The following is a 23,794-nucleotide window of genomic DNA, read 5'->3' on the forward strand; positions in this document are numbered from 1 at the left end:
GTCTCGATTATCTGTAAATATGCGGGATACAGATATAGAATTATAGCTGTGTCTTGTTTCTGTATATGTTGCCTTACAGCTGAATTTATTAGCTTAAATATTTTTCACTTATCTTTGCAGTTACTTCCTGGGAAAATCTCATAAGTGGCTATATTTGGTTACGTCTCAATATAATATTTAATGTATTGTCTCAGAAAAGAAACGTTGGGAACCTATGTAACAAACCGCCCCTCCACAGAAATAGTGGTCTAACATCCCTATAAAAGAAAATAAATAAATTAAAATCAGTTCTTGTTATATTTCACCGCCACAGTAACTACAGATCAGGAAATAAAAACCTTAGTCATCTTCACAGGAGGACTTAGTTCGTAACATACCCAATTATGCTTTTTTTTTTTTTTTTTTTTTTTTTTTTTAGATAACTTATGGGACGATTTTACTAAACTAGCCTTAAAAGAAGGTCGGAATTTTGCAGGTCACCAATTCCGGCAGCTGAACATATCCCCTTTTGTAGGATGTGCGCGCGTCCTGCTATTAATGCTTTGCTCAAGTTTATTTACTGAAGCTTTATGAACCTTAATACCAAAGTTTCAATGTAACCACTTATTGGCGAACTTTAGAAGCAGTCAGAAAACAGACACAGAGAGACTGGAACCTGAATATAATAAGAGGTCACTAGTGCAACTCTTTGTCACCTGTCAAAATTGTTTTCTTTCATCAAGATTGGCAGTTTTAGAAGCATTGCTTTTCATTTCTGAGACTTGAGAATCCTACGGTGGTACTACATTTCTGCACTGAATGTCATTTGGAATCTCGAACCTCGATGATTTCAGTGGAAAAAAAAATAGCAACCGAAAACACTTTGGGTGTGGCGACATGGCTGTTGTATTTACGTAAGTCAAATCAATGTGACTGATATGGAAAACAAATAGAACGAATAATTCCGTCCCTGCCTTCCAAGTCATGTCTGTTTACCTTTGTGTGTGTGTGTGTATTTGCGCGTGTGCTCGTGCGCGTGTACTCGGGTTCGGGCTAGATAAGCACATTGAATTTCCTTCTCATTTACTATTTACATAATAAAAAAAATGAAATGAACCAACTTTAGCCTAACGTACCTATCGTCTAGACTTTATCTGGGGCGCTAGATCTAGCATTACAGCATAACAACTCCTCAAAAATCACAATAGGCCAATTTGGGAAAGTGATCATCAGTGAAAGCAAGCCAGAAAAATGTCATAATACATGGTGGGCGTCCTTGTGTATCAAATTAACGAAGAGAAAGATAAAATTAGCGAGTAATAAAAAGTGGTCACACGTTGGTACGCCAGCAGCTTTGCAGTTCATGTCACTTGAGATGACGAGTCATATCTGTCACTGGATGACGTGACGTATAACGGGGTGAGGTTAGACGGACTTTTATCTTAATTATTCGTAATTCAGTGACACAGTCTCTCTCTCTCTCTCTCTCTCTCTCTCTCTCTCTCTGAATATATCAGTGCTTTAATAAATTTAAATTGTATATATTATTATTATTATTATTATTATTATTATTATTATTATTATTTTATTATTATTATTATTATTATTATTATTATTATTATTATTATGAAACCCCCAAAACTAATCTCCGATTGACGGCACGTACATAGTCTCATATAAGAACATTTACAGGGAATCCCTTCAAACAATAGTTACCATAACGTCTAAAATAACAATTGCAATCAACTCGAAACACAAAGAAAAGAAAGGAAATATCTTGAAGCAACCAGATCCATAGCTGTCAGTTCTAGTCAGACAAGAAGCACCGAGGAATTTGTTTAAATTTTAACATATTTCAGAGACTCTCGACTGCCAGAACTGGACGTGTTGACCTTTCTCAAATCAGCTCCAAGAAAGAAGCAAAATCTCTCTTGAATAAATGACTTCTTCTTCTTGATAGGCCGATCCAAGACGCCGGGACAGAAAGTTTTCCAGCAGTGACAGACGACGTCTCTGATCTTGGTTCCAGTTGACAGCTCCGCATCGATTGCTTGGTGGCAAGAACGTCTCTCGCCTTTGGAATATTCATGCGGCTAGAACAGCCATAAATCTTCGGATGTGTACACTCATGTACTCGCAAGTTCTCTTATTGTTCATGTGATTGGATTCTCTTTGTCCATCTTCTAAGAACGACTCGCTAGAAAGGAAATTATTTTGCGTCATCGCTTCATTCTTCAGCAGATTAGGAAGCTAATTTTCGCTCCAAATTTGCTTGCTTGTGGGGTTGAAGCAAAGAAACAAAATTCAGGGTATGAATTGTAATAAAAGACGAAGAAATGCGTGAATTTCCTATGTGTAAAAACAGATATATATAAAACTATAAAAACAATAAACAGCAGCCCTCTTCCATTTTGTTTATTGCACCTTAAGAAATTGAACCTTCACAAAATATGACCCGGATTTAACAGTTCCCTTTTATTGATTATCTACTCGATAAGTGCACTTTATCCTCTCTTTATTTCTATCTTTTATTGTTTGCCAACGTCCCTTTTACTCAAACATTTCACAAAAATAAACGCACCTTTATCATCCTCCAATACCGTGGCGTAATGTAAAGTGACTGATGAGATTGTCTTTTGTTTTGTTATCGGGTTCACATTCACTCAGCCGAGAATCTCTGCTCATAAGTATCGAATTCTTTGTATTTTATAAATATATATATATATATATATATATATATATATATATATATATATATATATATATATATATATGTATATATATATATATGTATATATATATATAGACTATATATACATATATAATTATATAGTATATATATGTACGTATATATATATAGACTATATCTATGACTGTACCTGTCAGCTGGGTCATATTGCTGAATCGGAAAGTTAGGAAAACACACTGCTATGCTATTGCTATACAGTTAGTTTGCCCAGGGAAAGCCTTAGGTACAGTGGTACTTATAATAGGCTCCAACTTCTTGTATGACTAGTATGGCCTATCAATTGAAAGACGTGGGTTGATCCTGATGTGGGTCGGAAATTTATATATATATATATATATATATATATATATATATATATATTATATATATATATATATTCTATATATATATATATAATAAGCGAATACCACAGGGAAATGATAGTCAGAAATCCAAGCGCTTTTCGTCTGTACAAAGACATTGTCAAGGAGCTCATTGACAATGTCTTAGTAAAGACGAAAGCACTTGGATTTCTGACTATCATTTTCCTGTGGTATTCGCTTGTTTAATGAAGTCACGTGCATCTACTGTGATTTTTTAAGCATATATATATATATATATATATATATATATATATATTATATATATATATATATATAAATGTATATATATATATATATATATATATATATATGTATATATATTGTGACGAAGTGCCAAGTATCTGGATACTACACTTACCATTCATCAACTGTTACCTCACAAAAGCCAGACATCTGAACCCTCATAACAGGTACTAAACGACTGAATACTCTAAAGGCAACAGTGATCCCTTAACAACTTACCAGTGTTGCAGAAAATCAGACTAAGTTCATCAAAACAGATGTGAGGTAATCTTGGTAGTAATTAAATTAATCAAAGGGCATCACTCCATCAACTACTTTAAAAGTCTAAGTATTTCCCTGATTTCAGAAGTCTAAGTACTTCCCTGGTTCTAAGTCACTTCTAGTTAATTGAAGGAAAACAGATCAATTACCACTCTATGTTTCTACCTAACATCAATATAATCAAATGCAAATATACTGGTTAGAAATGAAAATACTTATAAAAATTTCAAATACAAAAATTTATTATTAAACTCAAAATTTATAAGTGAACTTCACAATATCAGGAAAAATTACTGTTACTTGAAAACAAAGTAAAGTTTAATTAATTCTTGAATCAATTTAGTAAAATTAAATCAAAATTAATTTATCACAAAATTCAAGAAAATTAATTCAATCAAAATTCAAAAGTGTTAGGCAATAATTGAAAATTAGAAATTAATTCACAAGTGCTAAACAACAATAAAACTTGAAAAGAATTCTAAGTAAATGCAAATTAATTCACAAGTGTTAAATTTACTTAAATGTGTAATGATTAAGCAATGAAAATAACTAAGTCAATAAAATTGTGAATGCAAATGAAAATACAGAAAAATGTGGAAAATACCAAAATTGCAAAAGTATTAATCACACAGAATATAAAATAAAAAGACACACTTCAATAAGAAAATGGACAAATGCACATACATAAACACCTCAATAAGAAAATGAATAATTGCACAAAACATAAAAATCACTTCAAATGAAACAAACATAAGAATTTGCAATGTGTAAAAATGTAAATTTCACTCAAACCATTGTAACTATCAGTTATCAGTTCTTTAAACCATAGTAACCAATAGTTATTAGTTATTAGTTTTTAACAAACCTTCGTAACCATCAGTTATTATATATATATATATATATATATATATATATATATATATATATATATATATATATATATATATATATAATAGCTTATATAATTGTCTTTTCCATCTACATTGACTTAAACTCCAGTAAATTCTATCATACACACGTCAATGTGCTCCATCTACCTAGCAATCTAATTATTATAATTTTCTTAAAAATGGCATCAATGTCATCAATATCAATGGAACCCACAGCACCAGTATTAACAATACTAATACGATTTAATTTCGTTAACTGACAAATACAGCTGCTAAATTATGAACTGCAGTGTTAATGGTCATAGTGATGATAGTAATCAACAAAAATAACGCTGAAAATTACTGGCTATCCTTCATGCTTTAATAAAGATATTTATCAGTTGTATTGTTCCTGAACCAATATAGAATATCGATCACTTCTTTGAGGCTCCCTTGGTAGCAGACGTTATTCTCGGAACTCTGGCAGGTCAATTATCGGCATTGCCAAATCCATCACGATTTTATGTGGCCTTTACTGCGGATTGCTTGTTTTTCCGACTGGGGTAAATTTGATCTGTGAAGACAACTTTGACGCATAATTGACAAACAAACAAACAAACAGTCAAGAGTGCTGCCAGTAATTTCAAAGTGCTTCTCATGTCCGTTCCCAAATCACCAGGCAAATATCAAACAGTTTTTTTTTCTGATTTACACTCCAACTGGTAATATTGGAATGTCCAATTTTGAGTTAATAGAGTTTAAGATCCACGAATTTGGTGAGTTTGTCTTCGTATCAATTCTTTCTGTCATTGTTACAAAATCCTTCTGCCCAAGAGACGTGGTAAGGTAATCGCCTGTTTTTGGTTTGATTCCTACTCCTTTACTTCCTTGCTGTTCTTGTTGACATCTTATTTGGCTGCTCGCCTTCCTTCCTTCAACTTACAATGAATAAATCAGTAGGTACTGTTTGCGTTGGTTCACGGGCTATCAAGCTGGTGTTGATATTCTGTCTGCTTCCTTTGCGCAGGTGATGAAAATACTTCGTTAAGGTGGATCTCCAGTGATCGCTCATAAAATTGGTCTATATGGATTGTTTTACAAATTTAAGTATTAGTGGAGCTAAAAGAGAATTTGATACAGACAATTCCGATGCCTTTATTCCTCAAATGTCGATTACGGACGCATTACCCCCATTACTGTAATGCTGATGGGTCATTCTATGACATAATTGATTTCAGGAGGAGGGCGTGGTTTAAGTAGATCCTGCTCTGTGACGCCATCATGTTAACGTGGGCGAACTGTATGAGTTAAGTAGAAAAAACGGAAAACCATTGGTGGCGCAATTGAAAGCACAACTGTACTTCGATCGAGATAGAATGTTATCTGCCACAAATGAATTTCTGGACTGAAAATGGTCAGTTGGTCAATTTCACGCAATTTCGAGATCGAATCTGCTGTGGTTGACGAATGGGAGAGCGAGAGAGAAAGAAAGAGAGGGGAAAAGAGAAAGAGTATGAAACTGTATGTAGTACTCTTGAGAACTCAAAAGCCTGGCTGCTCTCGCCCTGTGTAGTGCTTCTCATCTTGAGTAAAAACAGACCCCATCTCTTCGGTTGAAGGTCTTACTATACCTTTATCGTCCTCTAGCGCTTGTCCAGTCTGTACAGCTTGTTCTGCTGTAGAAACTAATTACAATAATCATTAAGAAGGATCATCAATTCTCCGGAAAAGGGGGAAAAATCAACGGAGTGGAATAGACCATGCAAGACGAAAGGAAACATTAGACTCTTCCTTTCTCGATCAACGGTTCTTCGCGGTTCCCCCTTCAAAGATGCCGTCCACCAGGCGCTGGTGGGCCATTTTTTTCATTCTTTTTCTTAAACGGATTGGCCCAGTTGATGGCCAACACCCTGCCGGGGTTACTGCAACCAGAGAAGGAAGTCCTAAGCTCCCGTTCCACATCACAGCCAAGAGTAACCAAGTCCAAGACCTTGGCCAAGTCCACTTTCTGGCGAGTAATGTTAAAGGAGCAGAAAGTAAAGCCAAAGGCGCTGAGCCTACTCCCGGCCAGGTAAATGAATTTTCACAACCAGTCTCTTTCTTCGGCGTTAATTTCCTATTGATTGATCATGCAATGTTTCCTTCATTACTGCCTGCTTTAGTCATCTTAGTCTCTGTTAAAAAAAAGTAAATACCTTCGGTTTTAAACATTATTTTTAATTATATATTCGTATCCTTGTCTCTGCTTAGTCTAGTCATGATAATGGCGTCACTTAGTTTGTTCCCTGGACTATGTTAAATATATATATATATATATATTTCATATATATATATATATATATATATATATGCAACTGTAATAGCCACAATGGCCTCTTAACTACTTGAATTCTTTGCTCTTTTTTGGATACGCTTGTCACTACAAAGCCTGAAGATCCAAGTTCAAAGAATTTTTTTTTTTTTTTTTTTTTTGTTTTTTTTTTTTTTTTTTTTTTTAAGTGTGATGTCTGGTACCGGGAATCGAATCCAGGTCCCATAATCACAAAGAGATCACGTTGTCGACCTGACCACGAGAAGGATCAAAAAACTTTACTCCCTCTCATACTATACATACCTGTCGTTTTCAGATATACTTATTTGAGCTGGAATAGACCCATCCTCACCACCGTAGCCAAGTGGGCAATCATTTCTATTGCTCGTTTTTTCAATCCTTCTCGTGGTCAGGTTGGCAACGTGACCTCTTTGTGATTGTGGGACCTGAGTTCGTTTCTCGGTACCAGACATCCACCAATTCCTTCAACAAAAAAAAAAAAAAATTACTTCGAACTTGGATCCTCAGGCGTATCAAAAAAAGAGGGCATTTGTGGCTATTACAGTTGCATACGTATCTGGTAAAAAGGTGACCAGTAGATTCAAAGACACACACACACACACACACACACACACACACACACACACACACACATATATATATATATATATATATATATCTATATCATATATATATATATATATATACATTCCTTGTGCTTGTTCGTAGAAAACACATAACTACACTTTCGTGACCGTAGCAAGGAGTTATGATATTACTTGACATATTACATCAATATCATCGTAATTACTGCTGCTTATTCATTTGCGTTCACCTTTAAATCCCTCCAATTACAGGAACAGAAACTGATTTACTTCCAAATTTTGCCCTTTCATTCAGTTACTTTTTATTTCCACTTCTCTTGTATAAGCGTTCATTTATCCTAGCTTTGATCAGATGAAAATCAATGTGCCTGTCACCGCGTGTTCCAAATTTTGATGCTCTTTTAACAAAGGGGTCGAAGTCATTCTCAAACAAGTTTAAAAAAGAATAAAAAAAACGAATTAAGCGATACTGGAGAAAAAGACTATATTATTATTATTATTATTATTATTATTATTATTATTATTATTATTATTATTATTTATTATTATTATTATTATTATTATTATTATTAATCAAAACTTTGAAGAAATTAACTTGGAAGCTAGAATAATAATAATAATAATAATAATAATAATAATAATAATATAATAATAATAATAATAATAATAATAAGAATAATGATTGCAGGTCCACAATAATATCGCATGTGAAGTATATAAAGTGTTTAATGATAATAATAAAAATAATCAAAACTTGGAAGAAATTGACTTGGAAGCTTGAATAAGGTTCATTCTCTGAATAGTAAAATAATAATAATAATAATAATAATAATAATAATAATAATATAATAATAATAATAATAATAATAATAATAATAATAATAATAATAATTTGAGAAAAAAATTTGACGTGATCTTTTCACTTTCAGGCCCTGGTCTCTACGGGAGGTCTCCTGTACACCATAGCCGAAAACTACTTCCGGTCGTGCTCCCTGACCATCTTCTACGAGTCCTCGACCTCTGACCTGGCTCTTCAGCTGCGCCTCACTCTTGCCAGTTGGGGGGTCAAGGTAATTCCTTTCAAACATATGACAGATAAGTAAACAGAGAGAAAGGTCATCTACTCATTGTTTTAAAACGGTAATGCTCCAAGCGGAGAGCTTATGTAAAATCTTTCACAGATTAAACAAACATCAAATAAACTGTCAAAAAACCGAAAAGATGAAAAATCGCATATCGAAATTTTACATCGCATTATTTTTTTCCAATCCAGAATATCGTGACAACAGTTCTCAATGGTGTTCGTTTTCCAGTTACGAATACTATAATAAGACCCAGACTCAAAACTCGTTTTGGAAATTCAGTGAAGTTTCCGTGATATTGGAACTCGAGGAAACGAGCAAATGAGGCTGATCAGCCATTCATAAATACTACTGACTCTAATTTCATGACTGCAAAACTAGAAAGCATCTTTACAGAATATTTGCTTTGCTGTTAATTATTATATTTTATTTACAACAATATGTACATACATACATACATCAATACATACAATACATACATACATACATACATACATACATACATACATACATACATACATAATATATATACATATAGATATATATATATATATACACATATATTGTTACGAAGTGCCAAGTATCTGGTTACCATTCATCAATTATTACCTCACCAAAAGCCAGACACCTGAACCCTCATCAAAGGTATTAAACAACTGAATACTCTAAAGGCAACAGTGATCCCTTAACAACTTACCAGTATTGCAGAAAATCAGACTAAGTTCATCAAAACAGGTGTGAGGTAATCTTGTAAGTAATTAAATTAATTAAAGGACATCACTCCATCAACAACTTTAAAAGTCTAAGTATTTCCCTGATTTCAGAAGTCTAAGTACTTCCCTGGTTCTAAGTCACTTCAAGTTAAATTGAAGGAAAGCAGATTAATCACCACTCTATGTTTCTACCTAACATCAATATAATCATATGCAAATATACTGGTATAAAAATAAAAACACTTATAAAAATTTTAAATACAAAAGTTTATTAATAAACTCAAAGTTTATAAGTGAAATTCACAATATCAGGGAAAATTACTGTTACTGAAAATAAAGTAAAGTTTAATTAATTCTTGAATCAAATTAAGTAAAATTAAATCAATATTAATTTATCACAAAATTCATGAAAATTAATTCAATCACAATTCAAAAGTGTTAGGCATTAATTGAAAATTTGAAATTAATTCACAAGTGCTAAACAACAATAAAACATGAAAAGAATTCTAAGTAAATGCAAATTAATTCACAAGTGTTAAATTTAATTAAATGTGCAATGACTAATTAATGAAAATAACTAAGTCAATTAAATTGTGAATGTAAATGAAAATACAGAAAAATGTGGACAGTATCAAAATAAAAAGGCACACTTCAACAAGAAAATGAAATAATGCACAAAATGAAACAAACACAAAACACAACAATTTGCAATGTGTAAACGTGTAAATCTTTTCACTCAACACATTGTAACCATTAGTTTTTAACAATCCACTCTTCCTATCAGTTATTAGTTGCAACTAATAAAAATATAACACACTTTACCTTTTTGGTATACCAACTTCTTTCTTTGCTGCAGTCTTGTTTTACACTTTCACAAAAACCTGGCGCTGTTAAAACAACAATGTTTGTTCAGATTCCACAAAAAACACTATTTAACACGAAATAAACTCTAAGAAATATCAAATATGAAATTCTCAAGTTACGAGTGACCAATTTACGTTATGTTAATATAATCTCAAGGATGTCGAGAGAGAGAAGAGAGAGAGAGAGAGAGAGAGAGAGATCTGAACGCCTCGAGTATCGAAGATGTAATGAAATTCTCTTCCTTACGGAAGCTGGACAGGGGAGATGACACAAAACGTTTTTGGCACAATTCTTCTAGAAGCTTCGAAATCTTACGCAATTTGACATACAAAATGTGTAATCTGCACTGGGCACTCAGCAAAGACATACACATATGAGACAAGTCTGTTAAAAAAAAAGACATGTATTCGTCTCGATCAACCAAAGCAGAAGCCCCTTATCTTACTTGATGACAGATTCTCAAAACACAAATGAAGGCTCGAGCTCGCTTATCAAAAGTGTTGACAGATTAGGAAAAACAACTCTAGCTTTGAATGGACAAAGATATTCTCTCTCTTTCTACATTCTATGTTATATATATATTCTTTTATAATATGTTATGCGAAATCTGAACACACATTTAAAACATCCTATCTCTAAGCTATCTAGGAATCTGAAAAAATGTTGCACAATTCTACATAACATTTTATACAGTCACAGAGGAGATATATGCATTTAAAAGTAGCAATATATATATATACATATATATAATATATATATATATATATATATATATATATATATATATATATATATATATATATATAGTCTCAGTAATTGGGCGGCTACTTCGAAATCTTAGCTTGATGATGAATAATAGTGCCAAGACTAGGAAGAACATTTCTTTAAATATTACGAGCTTTCGAGGTTTAAAACCTCATCTTCAGGCTGAAAAAAAATGACAAGGATGAGAAATCAACTAAAAATTACATTAAAATGAAATGTCTCATAAAAGCTTCAGTAAAAACATAAAATTAAACGAACATCACATACAAACTAATAATTAAAAAATTACGAAAAAACTAACACAAAGCGCAAATCATACAAAAACAGAAATAAAAATAAAAATAATATGAAAGAAAGGTAAACAAACTACACTCAAAAATAAAATGGCTAACGACCCACTTTGTGTACCTACTATGAAACTATATGATAGCTAGTTGAATACCAGACGAGTTGTTGTTCAATTTCCGGCGTTTCATTTTCTTAATAAACAGCGACTCTGAAATTAAAAGGTCCAGTCTATTGAGCAAAAAGACAGTACTCTAAAATCTAGGTGAGTGAAAAGGAGGGTCCTGTGCTAAACTGTGATCCCTTATGGCAGAAAAAAAATGGTGGTTTGAGAAAGAGGAAACCTAGTTCTAACGGAAAGACCTCTGTGGTTCCTAAATTCCGTGTCTAAGCCAGCGGGAACTGGATCCCACGTATCGCAGACCACACTGCGAACAGGTAAACAAGTAAACGACACTCGAATTAAGGTCCACAGGAAGAGCAGGCTTCTCCCTCAAAAGTGATCCTACAGTAAAAAGGAGGGGTTTAGTAAAAACAAATCTGAAACTAACTTTGAGGAAAAACTATGCTTAAGATTTCTTGTAACTTTTTTCGTACCAAGTAGCTACTATGACCAAGGATAAGGCAATTTAATATACTTTACATCTTTACTAGCAGTACTGTACACCGGTCTGGGGACAAAATTTCTATGTAGAATATTTTTCAGAACTAGTAAAAAGACAAATACGGGATAAGAATTTTCGGAAAAATAATTTCTGGAGGAAGACCATGTCTTGATGAAATCAAATTAAAATCACAACAGACATTGTAAGCTCTATTTATCATAGTACGTATTGAATTAAGTTTAAACAACTTTGGTGAAAAACTAAGATAATTCAATCCCAAGCCAGTAAAAAGTACTTTTCCTATAAACGGAAGTCTCAAATTTACCTCTATTTCTGTTGTACCTGAACATCTAAAATGACAACATATTATCCTGTTCTGTCTCACAAGTAAAAGAAATATTAGGATGAGAATTAAAATATTCAAAAAATAAATCCACGTGTAACGTTCCCTAAACACAAGGAAATAAAAGTGTCATCCACGTACCTACGATAATACAAGGGTTTGAAAGCACAGGGCATTCAGACATCCAAATCTTTTCACAATAACCCATGAAACAATTTTGCATATACAGGTCCAAGGGAATTTCCCATAGCAACTCCATCTATTTGATTATATAATTTACCATCAAAAGTAAAAATGCCATCAGTTGTAGCCAATTGTAATAACTTTTCGCAATCTATTTTACTAAGTCCAAAAGTTATGTGGTTTTCACATATATTATTAAGAATAATGTCAGTTGTTTCTTTTAATGGGATATTTGTGAAAAGAGGTTACATCAAAACTAGCCATTACAACATCCTTGGTTAAATCGAAAGAACACAATTCTTTGACAAACTTGGAAGAATTTGGAAATTAAACTCACTAAAAACAAGTTAGAGATTTTAAAACAACTGGAACCAGAAACTTTGAGATAAGTAAATAGCTAAAAGTGCCAATTGAAGGTATAATGGGTCTCAACGGGTTTCCTATTTTATGCACCTTAGGTAGACCATACATATAACCGGGCTTTGACCCTGAAGCATATAAATTACTATATGTAACTTCCCCAATCTTATCTCTCAAACTTCTTAACATCCTATTCAATTTATCTTCTAATTTCAAAATGTGACCCGCAATATCTACATTCAACATCCTAAATTTTGTATTATCAGAGAGTATTTCATTCATTTTATCTAAATAATCAGACCTATTCATCAATACAACACCCCTGCCTTTATCTGGCTTTGTAATAACAATACTATCATCGTTCTTAAGATTACGTAAAATATTGATTCTGTCTTTATTTAACTGATTGTCACCCTCCTTTCTACGATTAAAATTTTTAAAAGTCTCATTTGCAATTACTGAAATTTTGTTAAAAATTGAAATAAGGGTTTCACTACCACAAATGTCACTGTTTCTTAAAGTTGAACATAGTTTTTCAAAACTTAAAAAATACTTGAAGAAATTGAATTTCATGGGAGTCAAGGCAAACTCAAGACCAAGAGAAAGAACATCCTTTTCCTATTTTTGTTAAATTTCTGTTTAGAAATTATTAAATTACTTTACTGCTATCTATTTTCTTACTAACATCACATTTTCTTACTAACATCACATTTTGAATTTAGAAGATAAATTAAATAGGATGTTAAGAAGTTTGAGAGATAAGATTGGGGAAGTTACATATAGTAATTTATATAGTAATTTATATTTTATGTTTTTACTGAAGCTTTTAATGAGACAATTCATTTTAATGTAATTTTTAGTGATTTCTCATCCTTGTCATTTTTTTCAGCCTGAAGATGAGGTTTTAAACCTCGAAAGCTCGTAATATTAAAGAATGTTCTTCCTAGTCTTGGCACTATTATTCATCATCAAGCTAAGATTTCGAAGTAGCCGCCCAATTGCTGAGACTAATATATATATATATATAATATATATATATATATATATATATATATATATATATATATAATTTATCATATATATATATAATATAATATATATATATATATATATATATACATATATATATATATATATATATATATATATATATATATATATATATATTATATATATATATATATATATAGTATATATATATATATATATATATATATATATATATATATATATATATATATATATATATATATTGCTACTTTTAAAATGCATATATCTCCTCTGTGACTGTATAAAATGTTATGTAGAATTGTGCAACATTTTTTCAGATTCCTAGATAGCTTAGAGATAGGATGTTTTAAAATGTGTGTTCAGATTTCGCATAACATAATGTAGAATGTAAAAAGAGAGGGATTTTCTTTGTCCATTTGAAACTACGATTGTTTCCCTATTATGTCAGCACTGTGAGATTAGAGGGTCTCCGAGATCCGTTTGCTTTCCTAATCTGTCAACACGTTTGATAAGCAAGCTCAAGACTTCATTTGTGTTTTGGGAATCTGTCATCATATGTGATAAGCCTTCTGCTTCGGCCGATCGAATAGAGTATGTGTCTTTTTTTTTTTTAACAGAATCGTCTCATACGTGTATGTCTTTGCTCAAAGCCACATGCAGATTACACATTTTTGTTTGAAAGTTGCGTAAGATGTCGAAGCTTTTGGAAGCATTATTGTCTCAAAACGTTTTGTGCCAGATCCCCAGTCCAGCTTTCGCAAGGGAAAAGTTTCATTACATCCTAGATACTCAAGGTGGTCAGATCTCTCTCTCTCTCTCTCTCTCTCTCTCTCTCTCTCTCTCTCTCTCTCTCTCTCTCTCTCTCCCGCAACATCCTTGAGATTATATTAACGTAACGTAAACTGGTCACTCGTAGTTTGTGAATTTCAGATTTGATATTTCTTAGAATTTATTTAGTGTTATTTAGTGCTTTTGTGGAATCTGAACAAACATTGTTTCGTAACGGCGCCTGGTTTTTGGTAAAGTGAAACAAGCCTGCAACAAAGAAAGAAATTGCTATACCAAATATGTAAAGTGTTATATTTTTATTAGTTGCAACTAATAACTAATATCTAATGGTTATGATGGTTTGGTAAGAAACTAGTAACTGATAGGAACAGTGGTTAACTAATAACTAATAACAAATGGTTACGGTTTGGTAAAAACTGATGGTTACAATGTTTTGAGGGAAAGATTTATACTTTTACACATTGCAAATTTTTGTGTTTGTTTCAATTTGCGCATTTTTTTTCATTTTCTTGTTGAAGTGTGCCTTTTTATTTTGATACTGTCCACATTTTTCTGTATTTTCATTTACATTCACAATTTAATTGACTTAGTTATTTTCATTGCTTAATCATTGCACATTTAATTAAATTTAATACTTGTGAATTAATTTGCATTTACTTAGAATTCTTTTCAAGTTTTATTATTGTTTAGCACTTGTGAATTAATTTCTAATTTTCAATTATTGCCTAACACTTTTGAATTTTGATTGAATTAATTTTCTTGAATTTTGTGATAAATTAATTTTGATTTAATTTTACTTAATCTAATTCAAGAATTAATTAAACTTTACTTTGTTTTCAAGTATCAGTAATTTTCCCTGATATTGTGAATTTCACTTATAAATATTGAGTTTAATAACAAATTTTTGTATTTAAAATTTTTATAAGTATTTTCATTTATAACCAGTATATTTGCATTTGATTATATTGATGTTAGGTAGAAACATAGAGTGGTAATTGATAGGCTTTCCTTCAATTTACTTGAAGTGACTTAGAACCAGGGAAGTACTTAGACTTCTGAAATCAGGGAAATACTTAGACTTTTAAAGCTGTTGATGGAGTGATGCCCTTTGATTAATTTAATTACTTACAAGATTACCTCACACCTGTTTTGACGAACTTGGTCTGATTTTCTGCAATACTGGTAAGTTGTTAAGGGATCACTGTTGCCTTTAGAGTATTCAGTCGTTTAATACCTGTGATGAGGGTTCAGGTGTCTGGCTTTTTGTGAGGTAGCAATAAGTGAATGGTAAGTGTAGTAACCAGATACTTGGCACTTTAACAATATATATATATATATATATATATATATATATATATATATATAATATTATATATATATATATATATATATATATAAATAAATATATATATTATCTATATATATAAATATATATATATATATATAATATATTATATATATATATATATAATAATATAATATATAAATGTGTGTATGTATATATGTAAAATTCTCAGTACCCGTATCAATTGCAGATATATCATAAGCCCCATTCTATGGTTCATCCAACAATTCACCTTACCCATAACTAATTATATTATTAATCTTCTAATTTGAACAGATGTACGTCTTAGAGAAAGATGTCCTCCTGCGAAAGAACACCTGGGCTCGATCCAACTGCGACGGCTACTTCTTCTTGATAACCAAAGGCGAAGCTTTGGTCCAACACGCCTCCCTAGACCACTTCAGAAGCGTTCCCTATGGCCCAGATTTCCTGCCGCCATCTCTGTGGAATTACAAGGCTTACTACGTCGTCCTCCCACTTGACCCTCAGGGACCCAAACCGAAGGAACTGGTCGAGCTCTTTAATTTTAGGAAGACGGAAAACCTCGCCATTTTACAAGCTAGTCAGGACACAGTGAAGATATGGACACACATCCTCTACACTGAAGCGATTGGGCTGGAGGTTGTGGACACTTGGTTCCACGGGAAGCTGCACCGTGATAATGTCTTCCCAAGGAAGTTCAACAATTTCCACGGGGCCAAAGTTCGTGTGGCCACGTTTGAACTGGAACCCTTTATCGTCTATGCTAAAGATGACAGCGGCAACTTTGTCGGGAGGATCGGCGTGGATATGCAGGTCATCAATGGGCTGTCGAGGGCCAAAAACTTCACTGTCGATTTCTTCGAGGTCAGTGACGACGAAAAATGGGGGAGCAAATACCCAGATGGTTCGTGGGATGGCCTCATGGGGCAAGTGTTTAGTGAGGCTTCTGACATCGCTGTCTGCAATGTATTCATTGATGGGCCCAGATGGGGCCTCATTGACTACTCGTTCCCGTACAATTACATGCCGGCGTGTTTTGTGGCACCATCACCGAAGCCCTTGCCTAACTGGCAGTCCCTAATCCTACCTTTTACTTGGCTTACCTGGATCTCCATAGGCCTTTCTGCTCTCATAGGTGGTTTCCTCCTCTATCCTTTTTCGCGGTTGGGAGTCAACGCAGAGTCAATAGAGTTCAAGAGCTTCTCTTTTAATTACCTCTACATTCTCAGTTCTATAACTGCCAGAGGTGTCATCACCGAGCCTAGGCACTTGCCTTTACGCCTCTACGTTGGCCTCTTCTGGGTATATTCCTTGATTGTTTCAACCGCGTACTCAGCTAATCTTGTGGCGTTTTTATCGGTGGCGCAGATGGAACCTCCCATTGACACACTGAAACAGCTGGTTGACAGTGGCTTGAGAATCAGTGGCAATTCCATCTGGAAAAGCCTCTTCCAGATGTCAACCGACAAGGCCGTTCTGGACCTCGTGCCGAAGATGGAACTGGATGCCGACTACCACACCATTCTTGACAGGGTCAAAGCTGGAGAGTTCGCCTTCATCCAGAACAGACAATTTCTCGAATTGAACAGGGACGCAAGATACAGTTCAGGAGGCCGAGCGTTGATTCGCATCGTTGAGGAGTGCTTCATGAGCTATAACGTAGCCCTGACCTTGCCCAGGAACTCCCCTCTCACCGACAACCTAGCGAAAACTCTCATGAATATTTTTGAATCCGGTTTGCTACACAAGTGGAAGGCGGAAGTGGTCAAATACGTTCACAGAAGGAACAAGAAGAAGAATGATGCCCAAACAGAAATAGATTCCTCGGGTGTTGCGCCACTAGAGCTTAGTCATATCCAAGGTATTTTCTATATTCTGGGTATTGGGTACTTTCTGGCTATTTGGATTCTGGCTTTTGAGATTTTTGTTAGACCCAAAATGAACTGTGGGAATTTTTAATAAGGCTTGGCCATGACTTTCCTGAAGAACCACAACTCGACTGTAGAAGAACGTATCAATGAGAGTGGCCAAGGGAAAAATACTGTTCTTTTACCTCCTTCTATGTATGCCTACTTTTCTCTGTTTAATATCAGCTTCATTGCTGCTGTATAAATGACTTTAGTATTTATTCTCGCTTACCCTTATTTACATGGATCAGTATATGAGCTGATGGGCTCTTAAGAGTCCCCATTCCTCCCAGTGCCTTTCAGTGTTTGAAGTAAGCAAATAGATGTTGAATAATTAAGTAAGGACTAATGATTAATCATTTATTATTAGCTACATTAGTGTCCTTGTGAGTCGTATTCTAAAAACAAATTACAAATACATTTTAACTTCAAAATCTGCATTTGTAGTCCGTCTAAGGAAGATGTTCAGTTATAAGCTCACTTTTGTTGAAATGCTTGTATGGCATACTTTGCAAAAAGGTCACAATGTTTTGTATTTTACAGAAGGGATAAAATATAATGATTTCCCTGGTGAAAATACTCATTTGCAAATGATGCCCTAATCTTTTCTTTTATTGTAACATCTGTTTGAGGATGAGAATTTCACAAAAAAGAATCAGCGTACATGTGGCTGGCTGATTATATGTCTGATTAAGTTGTGTGTGTGCGTGTGTGTTTTGATCTTAAAGATTTTTTGGAAACCACCTGGTGCTGGGACGCATATTCCCGAAGTGCACTGAGCCCTCCCCTACAGCCACCGTGGGCGGAGATATCTCGCATTTCGTTCTATTTTGTTGTCTTTATTATTTTTATGTTGTGTAAACATGAAATTGTTATATATATTATGGATAGCAATATGCATAATTTGCTATATTTGTTGTAATATGCTGCTAGCCAAAGTTCATTAACGAAAGTGTTTGCGATGTGAACGGATGCTTGCTATGACAATTACACGAATGTAGACACATTTCATCGTAATTGAAGCTCAAAATGTGACTGTTAATGGTGTTTCCAGATTTTATCATATATGTTTACTTGATTAATTAATATGAAAGGAACTTCGTTTCCTACGAGAAGGAATTTGTAAAGAGACTTTTGTTTATCAATATTGAATTTACTAATGGCAAAAATACTTTATATTGTTTTATTTTTATCAGTCACCTGACTTTGCCCTTTTGATTTTTCCATTTGGCACCTAATATTTAATTCTGCATTTGTACAATATTCAGAATCCCACTAATAAGCTTGATAAAAGAATCGGGGAAAAATGATTGACGCTGGGTTAGGCTGTAAAGGGAGCAAAACTCAAATCCTATGGAATGTAGGTTAAGAAAGGCATTTTCCAGCACAGGATGACGACAAAAACCACAATCCCCAAAGAATTGCTTAAAGAATGATAATGGTTCAATGTTTTGAAAAACCACCTCATTGTATCATTCCATGTTTTGAGACATCATACCAATCAAGTGCACTAAAGGCAGTGCCAATGTGGAAAATAAATGTGTGAATTGGGTAAAGGAATGCTGGTGAAATTTTTATGATTTTTCTCAATTTTTGCATATGTCAAAAGTGTTTCCTTCTTCATGACCTTAATTTCAGTACTTAGTTTGTGTTCCTTCAATATTATGCGGGCCAAAGGAAAAAAAAGAAAATTCAGTGCCAGTAATTTAATTTCCTCATATATTAGAGTATAAACATGGAAAAATTAAAACATATCGTTGGAAAAAATCAGGGTAAACTAAATAGATTCCTGCCTTTAGTTTTATGCAACCAAATTAGTGTGACGAATGATACTGAAGTTATGAATTCAAAATTTCATTGAAATCAGGTTCCAGATTAGATGAGCCAATTGTAAGAATTGATTTCAAATGATCATCAGACAAATTTGGAAAATGTTTGTTCACACAAGTATGTTGTACCAAAAATGGACACAAAACTACAAGCAAACTTTATCAAATTTGGAAACTGACCTGGCTGCAGGCATCTATAAAACTCAATCAGATTTCCTTCTCTATACTTATCTTTCAGTCTGTCATCTGCCTGGAAATCAATAATTTCCATTTGAAATTGAGTTGGAAGATTTTCAGCATTGAATAATTCAGCGATCCCAGTCGTGCGATAATTATTTTTTCAAGGCCACCACACAGGGATTTGTTTGGCGGGCCGAATGAAATTATGTGGCGGGCCCTGATCTAGGGTAATATTCCGCGGCGGCCTAGACTATGGCAGTTGCGGTTTTTCTATGCAGTTGTACCTCCTGAACAAGAATTTTAAGTAATATTTATTCAGACGACTGTAATTAACAACCGGGGGCCAGTACTAAACACGACTAAATACAGTTCCGTGCAGTCCGTGCGGAACTATTCTTCCAGCAAAGCATAAATAAAAATAATAAAAAAAACAACATAAGCTGGCATAGCGAAATGTGTTGTCCGTCGTCTGCAAGGAAAGTGAGATGTCTCCGCCCACAGAAGTTAGGCTGCATGTCAGCTGACGAATGTAAACAAAACTTCATATTAAATATCTGGAAATACTATTTGAGCTTCATTTACGATGAATCTTTAAGCGATTTCCAAACGAATTTCTGTGAATCGAATTGACTGCTATTTTTAACAAAGCATAAAATTGTTTACCATAAAACATAGTATTTTCTTTTATTCGTTTTTATAAGTTTTCAAAGAAAACAAATATTTTTATTTTATGGTAAACTATAGTAAAAAAGTATTTTGTATAAAATGAATAAAACTAAACTAAATTATAAATTAAGAAATTTGAAAGGCACCACACTTTTAAGAACTCTTTCATAAAGTGTTTGGTGTGGCTGAACCGACAGCCGATTTCCAACTTTCTAAAGTAAACTTGTTGTTGCTCCGGTTTTTTTATGAGCATACGCTTGTATTTTGTCGGATTCGATAACAGAAAAATTAACAATACCGGGAGCCCCTCCGCCATCGCAAACCAGCCCGAAAAGCTCCTTTAGGCTCAGAGGTCTGGATAAACTAATCCTTTCCCCACAACCTCCATAGCAAACAGTACTTAGTATGCCAAAATTATGACCAGTAGACACCCCTATTACTTAGACCTAACACTGAAGTCGGTTCCATGTCCACGACTTTTCTTTTCGGGTAAATTGGTATTTGGTTGCTCATATTCTAGTCTATTCAGCAAGGCCCCGTAGGTATACGTTTGAGCCTGAAAGCAGTCAAGTGCTAAGTAGGTAGGTCTATAAAAATAACTATCAATAGTACTATGCCGCCTGGGACGTCATCTGGTCTCTAAAATGGGGCTTACTCTACGGTTACTCATTTCCAGCATCTGTGATATAGTTTGGGGAGACAATTGATAGGGAAGCTAATGTTATCTCCCCCAAAATAAAAAGGTGGGGGAACAACCCCCCACCCTATTGCAGTGGACGCCTATCCCTAAGCTACGTGTTAGTTCGTAGCGGTGGATTTTTTCCTTCAGTTGTGTCATTAATTTTGTTTCCGTGTCAGTTTAAGCATAGAATGCTTAAGCGTAGAATGCTAAGGCATAGGCTGTTGTGTTTGTTGAAATTGTGCTACAGTTGATCTATCCTGGTTTGGACTAGGTTTGGATCTTTAGAACATTCTATATATATATATTATATATATATATATATATATATATATAATATATATACGTATATATATATATATATATATATATATATATATATATATTATATATATTATATAGTATGAATGTATAATTACTGTTCTATAGTTATGATTGTTATATATGACTTGATGCATAAATTAGGCTACAAAGTGAACACGGGCAAGTAAATTTATTCATAAAGTTTTCAGCAAAAAGTGGGAAGTTACAAAAAAACTGCACTGAAATGTATTTCTTTACTAAAAACTGTTGGTTTTCATTCGTTTCTTTGCGTTCTCCACAGAGTAAGTTGACAAGCTCCATAAATCCTTTGATATTCATAAGTTCTTTATTCTTTCTTTCCGATTTTAAGCCACATTTGTCACTTTAGGTAATATGGTGTATGTTAAATCAAAACGTTTGCTGAAGTAATAATGATAATGTACAACCTAATAAAACACAGGTCTAGGCTTAAAATCAATGTCATAAGCATTGTAAACTGACAAAAACGATATGAAACATGTAGGTCTATATGCCACCTTTTATGATACGGATATTTTGAAAATAGATATTTCCCCAAGAGAATGGACAGCATATTATGCATGATTTATGGTATACATGTGGCAATCCTAAGCCAAACGAATGCCCTATTCCGGGCTATGAGTTTCAAAAAATGGGAAAAGAGCACATCATAATTTTTTTTATCAATAAGCTACATTAATATAAAGAAAATCCACAATTATAATACACCACTTCCTAGCATACTGATATCGAAACTTATTCGGTTATAATTACTTGAATCACTCCTAATACACATTTGCAGTTGTTTTCTAAAAAAGAAAAAAAAAAAAAAAAAAAAAAAAAAAAACAAAAAAAAAAAAAAAAAAAAAAAAAACTCAATAAACATGACTAAGTTTACAATAATGTAAGTCAGTCTTCACCCTAAGATTAATTCACAAATTAACCAAATTTTACTAACCTATATATATATATATAATTACAAAAGGCAAATTGAAGATTGCTGGACCTAAAGAATAAATACATTGTAAGACATCACGTTTGGGTTACGTCATCTGCTGTTGTCAAAATCGGTTCTTAATTGACAATCGTAGATCGTATCTGATATTGGCGCGTGAACACTCGAGACTAGTGAAAATGGTTAATTTTTCAAAAATATTAGTATTTTCAACAATATTATATAATTTCAATCATATTTTATTAATGGAAAAAAGTTTTAAAAGCATAAATATATATGCGGACCTACAGCGCCGCATACGCGAGGAGTGTAGACTTCTGCTGGGGTCACACATTCACGTATCACAACGGCGTATGCCCACGTATGGATCGTGGGCATCATCGCGGTGAAATGACCTTGAACAGCTGGTAAACAGGACACGGGCTAACGGACGTAAAGCCAGCACCGTAAATTGCGCCGCAAATGTACGCGCAAAGAAAACAAGGTCGGACGTCTACCTGGAACTTCCGCCGATAGTGTAATGTTCCATGTAGTACGTCACCTTCACGTCGTGACCACGCCCACTGTTGTGGGGCTGTAGAGTACACAAAATGGCCGGCCTGTAAACAGAGCAGACTGTAAAGTGATGGAACATGTATGAGAGAATGTAAAAATATTGCATTCTGAAAATCCAGGTTGTAAATTCACTTTGGTAGAATTCTGCATGTACTGTAAAATATTGTATATTTTCAACAAATAAAAAAAATTTAAGTCAGACATTATAACTAATACTATACATACCATTGGCAGTCCCCAACATCTTGGGCTTCTTCTGACGGACGATGTGGGGCTTGAGGAAGTAGAATATGTTCAATATCCACTTCTCCCTGTCCGTCAGTCGTCCTCTGTGTCGCTGTCATCACTGTATTTCATCCAACTCAGACTCCTGTAGGTGGAAAATGGCATTTCCTCGACCTGAGTGTCTGCAGGAGTGGCTGTAGGAGTCTTCTCCGAGCAGAAAGAAGGTCCTGCAAGATGTGACGTTGATGGTCCCTTCCGTAGTCGGTATCTTGAAGGGCATTGTGGAGAGTACTGACGGAAACAACAGCTGACCTGAGGGTTGTTGTATTGAGCGCCGACCTGACCTTTTATACCACGCTGCAGCGTTGCCATGTCGTACAGGGTTGTAAATGTGCGAATCGGTTTCCCCGTAGGCTGGGGCCCACGTCCTTCGCGGCGGAAAGAAAATAACGACGGCGAATAATGCAGGTGGCCCTAGCGCTTACCTCGCAGTAGTCACCGTGGGTCCCACGTGCAATGCCTGGAGCGTGCTACGGCGCCCTAGTGGGCGGAGCTTAGAGCCCGGACGACCTGTCACCGTACGTCTACGATTTATGTATGTTTTACGTTACATTTACGGTTTACTGACGTAAGCTGTTGCCAACTACCAATTTGTTCCCGCTTCTAGGCCGGGGCTGGGCGTGCGTGCGTTGATACGTGAATTCAGCTCTGCATTCAATGACACCCCCTCGAATCTTCTCCGCACTTTTGGTCGTTTCTCCGCACTTTGGC

General features: G+C 34.2%; 1 protein-coding gene across 1 annotated transcript; it reads left to right on the forward strand.

Moving 5' to 3' along the window:
- The first annotated feature begins 6,361 nt into the window (after positions 1 to 6,361).
- Positions 6,362 to 18,661, forward strand: LOC135196645 (glutamate receptor ionotropic, delta-1-like). Its single transcript, XM_064223484.1, has 4 exons — positions 6,362 to 6,534; positions 7,091 to 7,187; positions 8,309 to 8,449; positions 16,001 to 18,661. The coding sequence occupies exons 1-4, from the start codon at positions 6,362 to 6,364 to the stop codon at positions 17,663 to 17,665; spliced, it is 2,076 nt and encodes a 691-aa protein (XP_064079554.1). The 3' UTR covers positions 17,666 to 18,661.
- The last annotated feature ends 5,133 nt before the right edge of the window (positions 18,662 to 23,794 follow it).

This window comes from Macrobrachium nipponense, chromosome 18 (assembly GCF_015104395.2).
Source record: "Macrobrachium nipponense isolate FS-2020 chromosome 18, ASM1510439v2, whole genome shotgun sequence".
NCBI lineage: Eukaryota > Metazoa > Arthropoda > Malacostraca > Decapoda > Palaemonidae > Macrobrachium > Macrobrachium nipponense.

Bases quoted from the DNA above. Each gene is read 5' to 3' on its own strand.
- LOC135196645 (XM_064223484.1), top strand. From the start codon at position 6,362: ATGGCCAACACCCTGCCGGGGTTACTGCAACCAGAGAAGGAAGTCCTA. The intron at 7,188-8,308 runs GTTGGCAACGTG...TTTCACTTTCAG, and splicing joins TCAATCCTTCTCGTGGTCAG to GCCCTGGTCTCTACGGGAGG. The intron at 8,450-16,000 runs GTAATTCCTTTC...TAATTTGAACAG, and splicing joins TTGCCAGTTGGGGGGTCAAG to ATGTACGTCTTAGAGAAAGA.